Raw genomic sequence first — 19,710 nt, 5'->3', positions numbered from 1 at the left:
GAACAAATATTTTCTTTAAAATGCTCTTAAGCTCCTATGCTTTGTGACTCTTTCCTTCTCAGCTGTCGTATCTTTTGGGTAAACACTGATGCTGGTTAAAGTCCAAGTCTGCTGTTCTTGCTAGTAGGTCAATGGAAATTGTTTTATTCTTGAGGAACTTTAGGATTGGGTCTGCCAGCCATACTTCTGTTGTGAGATCTCAAACTACATTATGGAAAAACCTGCAACAAATCCTGCCCACCAGACAGAAGGGCAAAGCACAAGATTTAAACAAAAGTTGTATACATTTCAAGACCTAAATGAGCACTGAACAGTTTGTGAAAATAAGCCTAGATTCATACAAGTATCACCATATACTTTAAATTTTGAATACTAAAAATTTTCCTGGAGTTAAAATGGGAACTGACAAGCTTAAGGGGAAAAAATTCACTGAGAATCAGTACGTAGAGAATACATATGGCTCAGAAAGGCTCTGAGTCACAAATGGCTGGTAATGGAAAAAGTATCAGGGGAAACAGCACATGTACTTCTGCTTTTCTTATAATCTTTCCCAGACATCCACAATTGGCCACTGTTGGAGATTGGTAATAGTACTAAGTGGACCTTTTTATTGTGTAGCATGCTTAGGATTTTAAGCTTTTAATATATTTGTCCTAAATTTTGTGACTGAAATATTTCCTTTGTCCCAGCATTTGTTTGAAATATTAGCTCTGCTAGAAAGTTAGGAAAGATTATCTGTAGGAATAAGTCTGCCTATCTGTCAGTGGTTGTCTTATGATGGCCCAAAGGAACTGAAGACTCATTTTCTGGGGGATGTTAGGATTGGGGGGAAGGGGAAGTGTTTGTGTTTTTTTAAAGCTTTCTTTTAAGCTGCTAGGTGGCATGAGCTTGAATGTGGAGAGGAATCCAGTCTCATAATTCACAGATTCTGATATGCTTCTTCTATCTGTTTCTTCAAGACAAGTGAAAGCTTGCTCAGTGCAAGGATTATTTAAAACTTTTATAGCAGTTCATTTTTTTGTTTCGTTACAGAGCAATGGTAAAACTTGGATGAGTTATGGCATGTCGAAGCAAACTTTTCACCTAAGTGAAAGCAGTCAGCAACCACTGTAACCTTTATTGTACTTCAGTTCCTAAATAGCAAATATCTGACCCTTTTGCTGTTAGCCTGTTTGGTGAAGTTAGGAACTATGACAACATTAGACAAAAGTATATCCCACTGTACTCTGGGAAATAATACTGGATTTTAGGTATTCCCACTATGACCAGATGACAGAGTCTTAGATATGATGTGTCCTGTCTGTGCTGAGTGTTTCACATTATTTGTGTTGCCCTTATATCTCCAATGTATCCTTAAATAATGGTATTTCCTACAGCAGACAAGTCTTCCAGGGGAAATCAAAGGTAGTTGGAAGAAATTTGCAACGTTATCAGTCTGTTCTCATGTATTAAGCTGATAGACTAAAAAAACAATTTTTAATGTTTTGTAAAGAAAGGAATGGATGAAAAAAAAGAGAAGCACAGAAGTAGAAAAGCCTCTAAAATAAAATTAAAAAATGAAAGATGATAAACAGTAGTTCATGAAAAGAAAAAAAAAGAGCAAAATACTTCAGACAGCACTAAGCAGCTGCAGAAAGGAAACTATGAAAGAAAACAGACAAAAAAAACAAATAAAACCAGAAAGATAAGGAAAAGTAGAGGAAAGGAGGATATGCAGACGCTCATTTGGATTTGTTCTCTGCAGACTTAATTGTTTCATTAACCAACGTTAACACTGAACAGGTGAGAAACACTAAAAGCGTGACTGGTGGTGGCAAAGCTTATATGAGATTCTCAAACATATGAGAGCACACCCTGCATAATGTACTCCTGTTTATACACAAGATGCACCTCAGTCATCTTAAAATATGAACTGAGAGGTTTAATTTTCTTTTCTAAATAAACCAAAACAGAAAGTAATTATCCATAACAGTATTATTTTCAAACAGCACTGAAAACATTGCTTTGTTTTGCTTGGAAGTAAAAGTTCACAAAGAATTGTTGCTACAGAAATGCTAGCTGAGAACTTCACTGTGTGAAAAGGCTGGAGCAGCAGTCAGTGATGGCTTTGTACTAACATTCACCTCTTTCCAGCAGATCTGTGCAAGCATAAATATTTTGCTTGGGTAGTCTCTGGAAGAGATCACAATAGCAAACTTTTGACATTCTTTATGACATTATGACAAAACTACAAATTGCCATGAATATTCATAAAGAAAGAAAGTAACTTTAGATGCTGTGCTCCAGTATTACATCAGTCTGTTTAAATAAAGTTAATTTACTGTAGTAGCTATGGCAAGCCTAATGTGGCTATGGCAAGTTTAATATATTGTCATAATATTAAGAACACTAGGTTATATGTCCAGGGATAAAAATCTGAATCAATGTTGACAGCATAAAATGTAAGTCAATTTATTAATTAGACTGTATGAGTCTTGATTATTAGCCATATAATTTATCATCAATGATTTTTTTATATAATTACTATTTATTCTTTTCTTGAGAAAACTCTCCCAACACATTAAAGTGCTTTAACTAATATCTCACTATTTAAACTAAGCAGATTTTCTCTCTCCGATTTACTTCTTCAGTAATGACTGAGTGATGAAACACCGCATTCTTATTTACTTTAGCAGACTAAAGCTTGGATGTTTGGCATCTTTGGTTTGATGTTGGGATTAAAATTTGGAAAACTTCTGTGATGCTTCCTATTTGCAGCTGAACTGGAACTACTATGAGAAAGGCATCAATGAATACAAAATCTGACTCAATACTTCAGTATTCTTGGTCCCTCTGAAACTAGAATGGAAGCAGCTTTTTTGACTTTTAAATAAAGTTCTTGTTCATTTAAAAACATTTCAAAGTTGCAGCTGCAAGTTTAAAACAAGAAGACGGTTATAACTGGATAACATCTAAGTTCTTCAGTCCCTAACATGCATAATTCCTGGATTATTTATTATTATATAAATATTATTATATTTTCTGAGTAGTGAAGAGGAGTGTAAAATATTCCAACACCTTTATCAGTAGAAAATAACAGACCCTGAAAAGTGGTAAGACTACATCTCATTTACCAGTTAATTCTGAAGTGAGTCAGAGTCTGTGCTATGCATGGACATCAACTGGAAGTTACTTCTGCATTAAGCCAGGGACTTGCTTGAACACATTTTGTTCAAATGTTCAGAAATATTTTTGGTTCTGGAGAAACTCTCATGGCTAATGGAGGCTGACTACTTAAAAACAAATAAAAACCTCAGCTGAATTAGAGCTGCTGGTAATGCTTTATTGCTTAGAGCTCCCAACCAGCTAAACTGTGATTGCTTCTATTTAGAACATGTTGCCTCTGGAAACCCAAAGTAATTAAAGTGACTGAAAAAATAATAATACAGAGAGAGAAAAAAATCTGCAGCAGCAAAGCTGTCTTCTGAAAGGGAGAACATTAAAATAAACCTGTACTTTGGTTATTACACTTTTCTTTAAGCTGAGAAGTCTTTGAATAAACATGATGAGCAAAATCAGTACTCCTGGCAGTGGAGTAAGTAAACTTTCTCACCCTTTCTGTTAAAGCAAAATGTTGTTGCTTGAATATCTATGTGAATGGCATGCTGAACTTTCTGTTTATACAGGGCAGTGATTTAGTACTATTCACAGGTAATATCTTCAAATTTTGCTGTCTGAAGTTCTAAGTGGTTACTCAGAAACAGTTATTATTAAAAATATAGTAATATAGTACCTCCTCCTAAGCAGCTGCCCTTCATCAGGCACATTTTTAAAAAGCCAGAGATAGGTTCTTCCTCCTAAACCACTGTGGTTTAGCATACAGATTTCGTGTGTTTTTTTTGCCTCTCTACAAGTACTCCCACTATCTGGCCAGCAAGGATTATTAGGATAGGACTCCTCACAGGACAGTACAAGACCATGAGAAGAACAGAAAGTCAGTACACATTAAGTAACAGCATCTAGATATCATTTGTCTAGAGAGGAGATCACATACCAACTCACAGACTATTAGGAGACTACCTTCCATCATATAGTATTTTACAGACTGGAGGTGAAATGCACGCTTGGGACAAGAGCAAGAGTGACTATAAAATTGAGGGAGGGGGTAGATGATAGAAGAAATCAGCAGAACTGTCAGAGTGCACACAGAACTGTGGGGTGGTTGGTGGAGGCAGAAGTCTGTGAAAATAGGATGAAAATAAGATGCCCGAAATAGGATGCCTGACTAAGTGAGGAGCAGGAGATGAATTAGTGGAAATTGGAACCATGGAAGCAGCAGGATTGAGGAGGAGGATGAATCTAGGATTGTGTATTTAGCGCAGGCTGAAGGTTACCAATGGAAGTATAAGTTAAAGAAAAAGCAGTAAGGTTAGGAGAAGATTCTATCCTCTGATGCAAGGAATGGTCTTAAATGAGTGGAAGATGACATGCAAGCAGTGTTAGGAAAAGGGATGCAATGTAGGAATTAGGATAGGAATTAAAAGCATTAAAAAGACCTTCTGCAATCAAGGTTCAGTTACGTCCATGATTTTCCAATAATAACTAAAAGTTTGTGCACATTCAGAGAGAACTGGCTCATTCATAGAAGAAAAATTGACCGAGAGCTATCAGAAGCCATCACGTTCAGAACTTCAGAAAGTCTCTGAACCAAATTAATGGAGACTGGGAATGATTTTTTGGGAGTTATTTGTTATACTCTTTCTCCATTCTAATACTTTTCCCTGGGCATCCATTATTGGCCACACCAGGAGAAAAGACTTGCCTAGGTGGATCACTGATCTGACCTGTTCTTAGAATTAGAGTAGCTTTGAGGGTAATATAATTTATATCATTCATGTAAAAGCATAAATATTGGACATACAAAGAGCATTATTTCAATAGAGAATTCAAGTACAGGTCTTTCTTATTCCTCTAGAAATCACCTTAAAAAGTGTAGAAAAGGTCTGGAGCACACTAGTGAATACAAAAACAAATATCCTACATTTAAGTTAAACAGGTCAACTGTCTTACGAAAAGTGCATTTCAGACCAGACAAAAATGGTGTAATGCTGGATAGAGCAAGATAAACTATTATTTCTCTCTTAAAAATATAAATACCGCAGCTTGTGAGAACTAATTCCATACTGATTGCCAGATTACCTTAGAATGGATAAGTTGTCTCCTGAAGATGTCTATCTCTTCTGCAGCTGGAAAATGACCCTATGTGACAAGTTTAGACTAAGTGATTTATTTTTAGATGACTGAACTTAGATAAGGTGAGTCTTGTCTGCCTTCCTGACTTACCTGACAAACCACAAGAAACCATTATAACTTTAATAATTTTTCATAATACTTTTGTTATGATATGCCATACTTGCAATAAGGACAGAGTGTGATTCAAGTTATATACCTGGGTGTATTCTGCAACTGGAAAATCTCTGGGGAAAACTAAGGCAATTAGAAAATGCTGCTTCATAAAAACTCCCTTATTTCTATAGTGATGATTATTTCAGGACACCTTAACTCACATGTTCTGTGGAATATTTTTTTCCTTTCTCTGAATTCATGCTTGGTTCATAATAAATTATCAAAGTATAAGTTTCATTAAAAAATATAAATTTGAATTATGTACATTACTGGAATATAGACATAGGAATTCCAGTTAATCACAGGTAATAAAAGTATATCACTTGAAAATTTCTCTTCTATAATGCTATATTTGTCATTAAACTGCTTAAGTAATTCCCAAGATAAGATTAACAAAGGTTATTAACATAATAAGGACAGAACAAGCACTTGTTTATGCATGTTTGCAGCTTGTTGAATAACATTCCAAAATAGCATTTTGCTTGAACCTATTGGTGGTATTATTCAGAAAACATAAACAATCAAAATTTTCGTTAACTCGAGATTGAGCAAATGCCACCTACCTGAGCATATATTTCACCTTAAGCCTTAATCAGTGTGTGGTAAATTCTCCATAAAACCTGCTTAATCATTGCAGTAATAAAAAAACATGTTTTAAACACCATGACAACTAATTCATACACAAGCTATCCTATCTGAACATTAAGAGGTGTACAAATAGAAAGAAACATTGTTCAAGAACATTTTTGTAACATTTGTATTACCTTCTATTTAGCCATAGTCATTCCTAATTGTTCCTTATGAACAAATACCTGCAAAAAAGCTGTTTCTTTGTTTTTCCCTCATGATTCTTTAAATGAAAGCATGGCTCATATTCATATATATTTGCACGCATACTCACATTTTTTTCTTCTGATACTGTGTCATATGCTATATTTCACTTGCAGAGTAAAAACAGCCTTTCTTGCAGAGTAAACATGGCATTATAATGCATTAGAATTTAAGTCATTTTTTTACACAGTTCAAGTCACTTAGTTTTTGTAGCAGAAGTTAGATTGTAAATTCTCAAAGCACCTGGCAGCATGGTAAATCTGTTACACTGCTGAAATATTTTATGAAGAGAGCAAAGATAAAAGAACATACCATTTTCTTTTTTAAATAATTGTGAGTCACTGTGATACTCATAAAATGCTTCCTTCCCAAGCGAAGACTTTCTTTGACTATTTTCATACAGGAGAAAACTATTACAGTTGAGCGATGATAAATCCCTCTCAAACATGCTTTATAAAAATACTAACAGGCCATCAGTGACAGTAATACTGTGAGTTGCTATAATTACTGATATGTTCAAATGTTAGGTTTAACACAAAACTGTCTTCTGCCAGCCACAGGCAAATATCTTTATTCAGATACTGCACTCAGCCAAGAAATAGATAGGGCATTCCTACCTCTGCTAGATATAGCATATCCATTCCTTTAGGGAAAAATGTGCTAGTTAAAAATTTGTCACATGCATCAGACAAGACAAATTTGATCTTTTGCTCCTTTATACACTTTTCTTTCCACTGGAAAGCAATTACCTCTTTGCATGATTGTGCTGTGCTCATTTATTTTCTACATTCTTAGGAATGCAGTGAAAGCATAACCGTACTGCAGTTATTTCAAGGGAAAAAAATCAAGATTTTTTAACTGTGGTATGCATCGAAATGTGAAATGCCATAATTTTTGTCTGTGCTCTGAAAAGAAAACATGTAAGCCTCATTTTCAGTGTAGTGCAAATAGCTGTGTAATAACATACCTCCATCAATACATTCTGGGGTGAAAGAAATATCATCAAGAGCAAGTTCCGTAGATTCGCTCCACCCCACTTCAGCTTCAAATGCAACTCTGAAAGGGCTATTACTGGATAGGACCACATTTGCATACATCCACTTGTTTTCTTCATTTCTACTAGAAGACCACATAAGAATATCCGTTCCATGTTCTTCAGCTGTGTATACCTATTGACAGTGAAACCCAGGAAATGCAACTGAAACAACATTATGTGACAGTGGAGTAATACTAGATAGAGTAACACAGTCTAAGTCCAGTAGTGCAGCTTCCTGCCTGTGTAGTATGGACCCTCTTAACCATGGTTCAAACTCAGACCTTAATGGTAATAATCAAATGTTACTGAATACTTTTGGTAATGCTAGTTCAGCTGAAAGTAAAAAGCTACCCAAAAAACAAAATAAAATAAAAAGCACTGCTAATATAATCACTAATTGGAAAGCTTACTGGCAGTCTTGGCCTGATGCATAGAAGCCAATGACTAAAGATATAATCCAAAATTCATCTAAACATTGAGGAAAAGACTGAGAAGGATCTTGAGCTATTGTTTCTTCTCTAAGAGATGACCCTCTTATTGTTGTTAGACTGGGTGAAGATTTTAAAGATATAAACAAAAGGCTGAGCATCTAGAGATTTCAGTCTGTAATCTGGAACAAGCAATTTATAATAATATATTTCAGGCAGTGATAGTTAATTAGTCCAGACATATAAAGCAACAACATAAAAATAAATATAAATGATAAATAAATAAAATCACCAAATAGTGAAAGCAATTGAGATGACAACAAAAGAATTCGCAGTAAAACAACTGATGAATCAATGCCACCCACAGGCAACACGGGAGACTAAATAGATAGTTCATCTTCCCACTTGGGTGTCCAAAATCCTCATGCAATCTAAATCAAGTCAGAAATAGTTAAAAAGAACTGAAGTAAGGAAAGTCAGCATATTCTACCCATTCCAGATGATGATTATTTCTTTAAAGGACTGGCAATTTGATTCATTATCCTCTTCTCCTTACTTTCAACATCATCATTCTCTTAAGCTTTGAGCCTAACAGTCCACTGACTCAAGTTCCCACTTGAGCGCCCCAGTGTAATGATGGAATACAAAGAAATACAAAATAGGAGACTCCAGAAAATTCTAAATGGCCTGTATAATGACAAAGCTTTGCATCTCCTAACCAATCTGGGGGGGACAAATAAGCTAAAAACCCAAATGGCACCTTAAATCAGATACTTTATAGAAGTCAGTTTATAGACTAAAATAGCTCTAATGCCTGGACAGTTTTGCACATTATTTTATTTTTGGAGAAGAGCAGCAAGCAGACTGATGTACAATAATCTAAATTAGGCACAGCAGCATCTGGATCTAATTTAGTCAAGCCTGACATTCTGTTACTGGGTTGTGTAACAGCTACTATCCAGCACCTCATCTTTTAAAAAGCATGTGTCTTGCAGGTCTACAGTGTCAGAAGCTGTTAAGAAGAAGAAATAGCTGATTCAAGTCATAAAAAAAAAGAAAAAGCATGCGCTCAAATTATCAGGCTTGAAGTCCTTAGTAAGTTGAATCCCTTAATTAGAATAACTCTACACATATGGTCAGGACTATGTTACAACACTTGTATGTGTCAATGCAACCATTGCCTATTTTACCAATCATGAAATATTACAACCTCAGTGATCTAAAACCTTACAGCATGTAATAGTGTCAGTTCCTGTGGCTTTAGCTATTACTGTATCACATAGTGGTATTTCCTATTTTTGGAAGGGTAATACTGAGGTACCAATATCACTTTTAATATATCTCCTTGAAAAGTCTCACAGATGCACAAAATAAACTCTGTTGGGGAGAGCGGAAAGAACTGAAAACATTTGAAGACAATTACTAGAGTGTCCTTCAGTTGGGCGTTTAAAGACTGGCCCATGCATTGAGGTCACATGGCTTTTTCATTCCTTATCATCAGTCTGGTGAAGCTTTTCGTAGCACAGATTTCAAGGCCCGTGGCTTGCTTGAGCAGTTCTGTCTATGTGGAGAGAAACTGCATCATGTGCGAATTGAATTTGTTCTCACATGGAACATGGAGTTGATCTCTATATGTACAGGTCAACCATGCAGCTCATGCTCAGTAAAACCAATATACCTATCATGAAACCTACTGTATACTGGCCAATAGGTCTGGAATGATATTGGATTCTGTCCTCATAAATGCAAGGTAATTTTATATGTTTTCCCTTCTTCTTCCCTTCCCCTTCCCTTTTAACTCATATTTACCATAGAGTAAGAGCATACAGATATGTAATTACTACAGATTAGTTAACATGTGTTAATTTATGTGTTTTTGTCTTCAGTTAAGTTTGACTCAAGTTTAAACCTGGTATATGGTTTCTCAAAACAAGGATATAGGTAACCTGTGGAAACTGATAGAATATTGCATAAATCTCTCAAGTGGTGCATAAGAAATCTCAGGCCAGTTCTTAGCTCTGTTCCATTTTTCCCTGTACACCTCCAGGGAAATCTTTCCATCCCATTTTTTGCCAAAGTACACCTGTAAAATCCAAATACTCTTACTTCACTTCTCCAAGCCTTTATCTAGCCACAACTACCTCAGGGAAGAAGCTGTGGCCTTCTTATGCAGATTGAAAAATTTTCAGTTGAAGTTTCTAAAGAAAATTAAATAAATTGAAACAAACTAAATCAAATGAGATTACAATGGAGTTCAGAAAAATGGGAAGCCCAGGGAGTCTGTTTCTTTAGCAGAGGATACCGATCCTATTCTCTCACAAATTATGCCCACAGAAATTGAATAAGTTGCAAGATATAACACCATATTCTTCACCAAGGTTACCCATGTCAAGTGCTTTCTGGTTGGGAAGTAAATGTTCAGTGTATACAGGATTTTTGCTGGCCTTTTCAGAGGAGCCTCCAGAGACTGCAACAGCTACCAACACAGCATCCTATGAACTGCGTACAAGTTAACCTGGTAGTGCAACCAATGTAACATGTGAAGGAGGAAAAAGCTAGTTAGATGAACCCCACTATAAATAAAACATATAATGAATGAAATCTGCAGTGAAAGTCCAATTGATGAGGAGAAAACTGTACTACAGGTAATACTGATCTACTTGCTGGCTAAATCCCATCATTTTAATTTAAAAGTAACAATCACATGCTGTAGTAACTAGTTACTGTGCCTATCTATTCCTCATTCTGTGCTGACACCATTTCTAGATTGCACACCCAATCTAGATCACAAAGAATAGAAAGCAACAGAAATAGAGCTACGACTCCATTTATGTCAAAGTGAAATGTTCAAGAGTGAATATATCCCAGTACACACTTCATGGTGATTTTAAGAAGAATTTATCATGATAATCTCCATGAGGTGAATGTGTGAGTGAAGCTTTAATACGTGCTTCTTGGTCTTTCTCCAAGGTGCCTTTGCAAGCTGGTTCATTTGTAGTCCGTATGTGAACAGCATTCTTCAGCAAATCCCATTTCCCTGTCTTAAAATCATGACTCAGTTCTAATTCTCCACAGCATGTCCTGTGTGTTAAAGATTCCTGAATTCTTTTTTCAGCTTCTATTTCATTTTGGGGATGAGGGGAATGTATTTACTTTCGAATGTCAGGGAATGTAAAATGCTATTTTCTGTTTAGTCATCTGCAGTTACAACTCATGTGGCTATTCTATGCCCTCGTGCTGACTCTTCAAGATAACATATTATTTTCCTGATCTTCCCCGAGTCTAGCTGCTGGCATGCTGGAAAGTACTATATTCCATCTAGAAGGTTAATTAACTGATTTATAACCAAGAAGCCAATGCAGATCTGAAGGCTGCATAATAAAAGGTATATTCTCCCATCCTTCCCACCGCATACTCTTTAATGACCAGCCAAGGAAGCAGGAGAATCTTGTCCCATACTTTGACTTTACTAGGCACCATGCACTAGTATCAGCTGAGAAAAGCTCCCACTGGCTCCATTATTACACATCTTCCTTGGGCTGAAGAACACCAAAGGCAGACCGAAATTTATTTCTCTAAAGTCCACAAATAAATTAGAAAAGATGTGTCACAATTCACTGTCACATTAGGAAAGCACTTTAAAGAGTTGCTATTTACCTCTTTTCTCTTTATTTCTTTAAAAATGAATTTGAAGTAATAAAAAAATTATTTATCATATTTAGTATTACTGCACCTCAGTTCATAGCAATTTCTGTTAGTATTAAAAAACATCAAGGCAGAAAAACAATGTATTAGAATTACACTATCACATCAGGAATTAATTTTAGTTTTAATTCTCCATTTTATGACAAACTGCTGAAGTAAACCTACAGAGAAGGAATGCTGAAGCTGTATGAAGCTGAATGTTTTCCATCTCTGTACAGATGACCAAGAGGATCTACACTGGAATTAGACACATGTTAAAATAAACTCCATTTCTTGCTGAAACTTCTCTCCTGCTGTCTTTAAATACAACTAGTTATCAAAAGGTAAAGATAAATACATTTTTAAAATTTACATTTGTACCATAACATAATAAAAATATTTATATTTAGAGCTACTCTTGTTCAGAGCATATTAATACCTCAGACCAGTCCTGTAATTAGTGCTGTAACTAGATAACTCTCCTCTCAAAGGCTGTTACCAAATGCTCCTAAGTTACATTTTTTTGTACTAAATCGATTAGTTTGCTGGCTAATACTTTGCTGATGTCCTGAAGTATCAGTATTCAAATCTCTTTTAAATACTACCCTTCTATTTTAATGTCAGAGTTGTAAACATTGTATACTTTTAAAAAATAATATGCTTTAGTTTCCCTATTAACAAATTATAAAGCTTATGGTAATAAAATTCTGCAAGTGAAGTATGTAATGTGAATACGGAAGCACTTTAATTCTTCCTTTTCTACTCTCAGTGAATATTCCTTCTTTGGAGGAAAGAATAGGCCTATCCCCTTACCTTTTTTATTTCATTTTTTTTAAACATTATTTTGTGTCGTTCTACTGTATCTACTTCCTATACCAAGACACCCTTCTTTTTTAATCTTTCTCTTTACAGATTCTCCATGCCTTTGGTCATTCTAATTACCCATCTCTGAGTATATTCTGTCTCTGCAGTCTCTTTTTTTGAATTCAGACCTGACAAGAATATTTCAGATAGCTATATTTCAGAAAATAGCTATAACATCAGCTTTTGTATTGACATTATCATATTCTAGCACATTATTCACACTTCCTAACACAGTTTGCCTTTTTTCACCTGTACTGCAACCTGAGCAAAAATCTTCACTGAGCTGTTGCTTTTTAAGTTTGGAGCTGTTTTTTGTTCTTTTTATTTTCCTCAAATGATTACCTTTCATTTATATTCTTGATTAAATAACAACAACAGTTGCTGCTGAAATAGATTATTAGTTTGAGAACAAAAACTGAAACACCCATAAGGATCAATTGAGTCTGTGATAGGTCTGTAATTCCCTGTAGACTGCTTCAGTTTGTTATGAATATTACTAAATGTGTCTCCATAAACAGCACATTTTGCAAAGAGATAAACATGGAACCTTATTTTTATGCTGAATTAAAAGGTTTCCTTATGAATCTCCTTGTAAAACTGAAGGTAATGAGAGTTAACTAATCTAGTCTGTTTAAAAGAAGAAAAAGAGAAAAAGCAGGCTCTCTTTGGCTGTCTACCTACTAACCCCACACATAGGCTACATATTTTTACTTATTAACTAATTGTAAGTGTTCTGTAATGATTGAAAACTTCACTCATTGAAAAGATCCTCCAGAAAAATAAAAATATTCAGTCTGCATACTGTAATGTCCAGGGTACTTGAATTGAAATAAATCTTCCACAGATAGTCTCAGAGTACTTCAGTTACTAAACGATCCAAAAAGTAAACACTATTTGCTTTTTACTTCAATTTAATCTGGAATTGCTCTTGACCTTTACCTACTGTTTTGTCTTCTTAATCTTAACATGCAAAGTTTGTGTATATGGAGGGGTAAATAATGTAAATTGGGAAGAATGGGCTTGAAGATATGGTGTAGTATTTTAAAAGATATATTCAAACAAGATTGTTGTATAAACACTGCTTAAAAATTCATATTGAATAACTGAAATATCTTTGGGAAGCATACATTTTTGAGCATTTTTATTCTCTGAATATAAAGAAAATATATGTCTGCTTTTACCAATTTCATGTAATATCAAGTATTTGTTATTATTAATTTGTTTTACGACAGTGCTCACAGTCTCAATGACTCAGGTGCTAGAGATAAAACTGAGATGCAAACTTCATGCTGAAAAACTATACTGGACAAAAGGTGGAATGAGAGGTAATATAATTCTCCAACTGGATATAAGGAGAAACTTTTTCAGCCTGAGGACAGTCAAGCAGTGGCACAGATTTCCCAGAGAGGTTGTGCAGTCTCCATCCTTGGAAGTTCTAAAGAATCCACTGGATAAAGCCCTGAGCAACCTAGTCTGATCTCATAGGTGACCCTGTTTTCAGCAGGAGGTTGGACTAGAGGCATCCTGAAGGCCTGTCCAGCCTGAACTGTACTATAATCCTACAAAACTGTGGTACAGTCCTCTTCAATAGGGTGGATAGGAGGTGGAGAAACAGACAAAAGGTAAAAAGAAGCAGTACAGAACCGGTGGTCCAAACTTCCTGACTTCCATTCCAGGTTCAAAACAAGAAAAATATTCTTGCTCACTTTCAATATAGGCTAATTTGATTCAGGAGGCTGATAGCACATGTAAAGTCTTATATTCTGCCATATGTAGTAAAACTGACATCATCTGTATTTTCACATAGATATGTTGAATTTAACAAACTGCCACAGACAGGAGGCATAGCTCAGGCCTCTAAGTGACTGACTATCTAACATGACATTTATTCAGCGAGCCATATGAAATGAGTTGTTTGCCAAAGGTTCACATCACTGCTTGGGCTTTTACTAGGGACTTAAGAATTTAAAAGTGGTCCTATTAAGGAGGCTTGGAAAGCATCAGGAAGACAATTTCATGGAAGCTTGACCTGTAATTGTTCATATGGGTAAATGTTTTATTTCCGGTTATTTTAATTAAACACCTTCTATACATAGTGACATTAATATGTTTAAAATCTTTCTTTTCTTTTAAAATATGTCTTCTTTTCATACTTTATATTGGAAGCTGCCTCTATTTTATGTTAAATGCTGACAGAATGACTACACTGATATTCAGTAGATTTAAGTATGATAGTCAAATATGCTATGCTGACTCTTACATATGTACTAAAATGATTTCCAGTGAATCTAGACTAGAACAGAATTGTCACCATTGATCTGGTCAGGAAAAAAAATTGTACACAGGTGTAACCAGCAGTGAAGTCATGATGAAGTACAGCTAATATTACCTTTGAGAGTTAGCTCATTCTAGAAAAAGAAATGCAAATGTTACTATGGGATGATTTAATGGCAGTGCTTTTTCTCTTACCTTTAAGACTCCTGTTTGCCTAGAAGCAAACAGCCAGAACCAGAACCGAACTCTACAGACCCCAAGGCTGGCAGGGAAGAATTTGGTAGTAATTATCCTTGCTCTGTTTCCTTCCTTCTGGGCAGACGAGTTTATGTACAAAAAATGCTGTCCTTTACCTTAATAAAAAGATTAAAAAACATATAGTTTTTAAATGCTACTGCACGCTTTAGAGCATAAGATGAACTTTTACACATGCAGATACTGATATCTATAACCACATACAAATCCCCAACCCTGGTTGTACAGAGATCTTCCATGTTAATACTTTGCATGTTTCTATGTTTTTTGCATACAATATTCATATAACCCTCCTCACAGCTTAAACTTCATTTTTATCCTTGTGTAACTACTTGATTCATATCAGAAGAAAAACTTGTAAACATTGTGAACACAAACACACACACTCACAAATTCTAATGATCAGTTTGAAGGCTGGCACTGCAGGAGCCAGGAGCACCTCTGCTGGTTTGCTGTTGCCCAGGAAAATTCCCAGTCATGCAGCTTGGCGGTGGGGAACACACCTGAGCCCTGAGGGCCTGTAAGTAGTCCAGGACATCCATGTTCCCTACTGTTCTTTGGGGAACTCAAGTCATCCCCAGACAATAATCAGGCTCACAAATGAAGCTTTAGGTGAACTTCTCAGTCCTTTACAAGGAGCAGGCTTCACAGTGGCTGAGACTTTGCTTGACCTAGCTGGAGAGATTGCAACTGGGAGAGGCCAGGAAGGTGTGTATTTTATCCAAGTTAATTGCACTCCTGTCAGGCCTCCCTCTGCTTTTTTTATTCACTATAGGCTGAGAGCAGCATTGAGACCTGCTCAAGAGTGCTGCAGCTGGCTGGACACAAGTCTAACTATTGGTGAGGATCAAGTGCAAAGCAGCTGTGGCAGTAATATGGTAAGCTTCAGTGGATGAAATAGTACAAGTCAGCTGCACCTGCACCTGCTGCCAAGGGGTACTGCAGGCAGCTACTGAAGCTCTGAGCTCACACCTTGCAGGCTTGGGTAGCCTGGTAAGGCTTCTTGATATGGCTTGACTGGCCATGTCATAAGAGGAAGGTAGAACACAATTTTTTATCTAAGCCAATGGGCAGGGGGGCAGAGAGAGCGCTTCATTCATGCTAGCCCACTCAGGTGGTTCTGCTGTGGTGGGGTAGGGTCCAGTCATGGCCACACAGGCAGTCTTTACTCTGAAATGCAGAACGATGGCCTTCCTGGTAGACACACCAGCTCATGAGAGGGATGAGTGTCCTCCCTGTGTTGCAGAGTTCATGCAGAGCCATGCTTAATGTGCTTGTGTGAGGAGGGCTTGAAGGTATGTGGTATATTCCAATACCGAAATACTGTACCTACATTTTAGTGACCACATTTTTTAAAAGATACTCAAAAAATTGAAGGTTGGGAAAATCCAAGGTCTTTATACCTCATAGGATGAGATAAACTATTAACTGGTTTAGCATATCAGAAGGAAAACTGAGAATTAATATGATTATATGTTTTATGTATCTTTCAGTAAGGAATAATCTGTCAACGTAAAGGATAACAAAAAGCAACGACTAAAAGGAAAAGGCAGACTATTTCGAATGAGGATTTAACACTTTTTTTTCTTTTTCATTAAAAATGCTCACAATTAACATGATTAAACACACTAACCACCAACAAGGAAAGTGATTTACTTTTTGTCTCTTGAAAATACCAAATCTAGACTATCTTACTGGAGAGCATTTTAGATGAACATAGCAAAATACATTTTAGATGAACATAAGCAAAATACAGGATAAACTGGTGAAATTTAATAGTACTCAGAAAGTCAACCAATCAGTCCTCTCTGAGGAAATGGTACATATTGGTAATCGTACATATAACAGAATTAGTAAGCCTGCTTACTAAGCTTTATTTCAGAAAGAACTTTTGATTAAGAAAGATCTTTCAAAACCTTATTTTCAAACTTTTAAAATAGCACAATTGTTCAGGTAAGAAATTTTTTTTTCCTGGTGACAGTGTTGAAGAAGGTCAGACTTAGTCTCCTCAGGAGGAAAAAGCTCAGAATTTTTTAATCTAAGGAATGTATCCTAACTCTTCTTTTCAGAGACACAAGACATAAAACATGTTCAGAATCATAAAAGTAGTCTGGCCAGCCCCAGGTTAACTCTTCTAAACTTTTCTGTAAATAGCTGATAAAGAAGCGGTATGTCCAAAAAGATTGGTTCCTTGCAGATTAGACTAATTTCAGGCAATTTTTTGTTTTGTCTTATTAATAGATGTTAATGAATGTTTTGTAAAGAAGATGGCAATTCCCTTGGAAGGAGATTTTGAATTAAGTTATGGATGGACTTGTGTGACTTATGCATCTGCACTATATCACCTTCTCTTTCTTATGGCAGTAAGTTCTCCAACCCTTCAAAATAAAGCTGGAGCCTGCCCACACACTCTGTACTTGATTATGCTTCATGTTTGAACTCATTCATTCTGTAACTGAATTTGGGAGTCCAGTTTCATATGCTCTGCAATGTAAAGTTTACCAAATGTCATTTTGCACTGAAGAACAATAATTGTAGCACATAGGTTTGTGAAGAATAAGGTATATGATTTAGAGGTCATTTTTAAGAAAGTGTGACTGTAAAGAAAACAGCAACCACAACAGTCTCGGTAAAGACACACAAGAGACATTTGATGAGCTAACCGCTATTCTGGAAATGGAAGAAATATTGATGGAGCAAACCAGACAGTGATGGACCCAGCTTGATTTCTAAAACTTAACTTTTCCCTATATTGACAAATTATTATAACTATGTAAGCATCATATGCAAAGGCATGACTGCTAAATTTTCTGCCAGACTAATGACAGCTTCCTAGCTGGCAGCCTTATTATTGGAGCTAGAAGGCAAAAATGATTTCCTTGCCCTGTAACTTTTCCATCATCACAAAACTTTTGTGTTAGAACAAAAATAAGAATCCAGAAGTTTTCTCAGTTTGCAAAACCAGTATGAGAAACATGCAAAAATAACATGAAAATATGAGATGTTCAGATGCTTGTTTTGACTGTTCCGTGACCACTTTTGCACTGACAAGTTATTGAATTAGGACCTGCTACATATTGAATGAGCCAACAGATTACAGGCTAGTCTGCTGTAGGTGAGCCTAACTCTCTCCAGCAGAACCTTTTTTTTTTTTTTTAAGAATTATTCATGATAGCACCAGAAGAACCTAACTGTAACTGACACCCCTGTGTACAAGGCACTAAAAGAGAATCCCTGCTGAAAAAGTAATGATGAGCACTGTTTTTCACTTTTCAGTGGATAAAGGAGGTGGAAATCAGAGAGCTGTTACAAGTATATCAAGTAATTAAAATACACCGAAGATGAATTTGCTATTTAGACATTCAATAAAACTTTTGTCAGAAATTTAGCTAACGGCTCACCTAATTATGTATTTGGTTTTTTATTATTTATTTTGACACATACCTTGAGCCCTGGCAATTCTTAGTAATAAGGTTACAAATAAGACTTTGAAGAAAGCAAAAACAGAAAGCTGCACACTGTTTTGTTACTTCAGGATTCAGTTTCACTTTGTCTGAGGTCAAAATATCAAAAGTTATTTCCTATCTGAAGTGAGCTACCTCAGGTAGGTATTTATACCTAAAACTGATTGCAATTTTAGGTTTTTCACTCATAAAGTGAAGCTATGTAATGGGTTTTCAAACTGCTATCCAACATGCCATTCTTACAGACCTGCAAATGATCACCTGTTCAGAGTGAGACTTATGCAGTTTGGATCTCAATTTGAGGAAATGTATGACTGTCACTCACTCTGAATTTGGACAATTTGCAAATTGTAATGACTATCATGGAAATGCTCTTAGTTTCTCTTGCTGTCTTTGCAGCAACATTATTCAAGATGATGTTTTAAGGTTATATTATCTGGGTATCATGTTATGCCTCAAGCTTTTTCAAGAAATATTAGACGTAAACTTTCTCTGGTGAGAAAAAGCTATTTGAAAGATTATAATGACAAGGATATACCATTTTCCTTATTAATAGAATGCATACTGCCCAGAAAAATGGAAAACTGAGGTGCCTGGCTCCACAACATGGTAGGTGTTAAATAAGTTTGCTTTGGCATTTGGCTAAAGTTTTTGAGGTTGAAATGTTTTGAAATTGATCAGCTATGTCCTCTAAATATTTAAAGAGCTCATGGATATTGTGGCAAAAGTATTTTGTTTTTCAGCAGGGAAGAATGATCTGAGAAGGATATTTATGGAAAGGAAAATTTTAAAGGTGAGACCTGGATAAGCTACATTCTAGCCAGACTGCAGAAGGTTAAGTGGGTGAAACAGTTGTTGTCCATTGCCCAAAGCCTTTGTATTCAAATCGTAGGGCTTACTGTCTCCTAGAGAGTGTACCAATGCAATGTGTTAGTTTCATTAACCTGATGCAAACTTTTTGCAAATGACATTTCTATCCATCTGAAATCCATCACATTAATTTAGGTTGTGCAAAATGAGGCAACATGAGAATCCTCCACACAAAGTTGGGTTAATATACTTAGTATACAAAGTTGGGATAATATCACTGACTTCATTATATTGCTATAATTGCACCCATGGACTGTGCCATGAACGTATACACTTAGTAACTAAAGAAATGAATTTGGAATATGAAGGGATTGGCTTTGGGTCAGGAAGGGGCTGACAGATATTTCTGGACATTACAGGGAGTCAGTATCTAGACTGTTGGCAATTCTGATGAGTGATTCCTTTTCTCTGAAGCTAATGTGAATATTTCTTGCCCAGTTGATTTACAAGTAATTTACAAATCTAGGTAATTTTGCAGACACTTTTGCTCTAATTTTGTTTTCCTTTTTCTTCTTTTTATTAACTTTATTTTTATTATGATTGCTGGATGATTTCACAGAAGTGGAGAAGAACCAATTAAATGAGAGGAACTGAAACAGAAAAGCACACAAAATATCCC

At 35.8% G+C, this 19,710-nt stretch overlaps 1 protein-coding gene across 1 annotated transcript in view; it reads right to left on the bottom strand.

The window, feature by feature from the left end:
• Window positions 1–19,710, bottom strand: part of MALRD1 (MAM and LDL receptor class A domain containing 1) — a 303,969-nt gene that overhangs the window by 69,894 nt on the left and 214,365 nt on the right. The window contains exons 32-33 of the mRNA XM_013949322.2: window positions 14,698–14,855; window positions 7,184–7,385 (exon numbers count right to left, since the gene is read on the bottom strand). Coding sequence (XP_013804776.1) covers window positions 7,184–7,385; window positions 14,698–14,855 — 360 coding nt within the window. The remainder of the gene's footprint in view (window positions 1–7,183; window positions 7,386–14,697; window positions 14,856–19,710) is intronic.

The sequence above is a fragment of the Apteryx mantelli genome, chromosome 2 (genome assembly GCF_036417845.1).
Source record: "Apteryx mantelli isolate bAptMan1 chromosome 2, bAptMan1.hap1, whole genome shotgun sequence".
Classification (NCBI taxonomy): domain Eukaryota; kingdom Metazoa; phylum Chordata; class Aves; order Apterygiformes; family Apterygidae; genus Apteryx; species Apteryx mantelli.
Note: the sequence above shows the minus strand (reverse complement) of the source record. Positions and strands in the feature narration are given on the sequence as shown.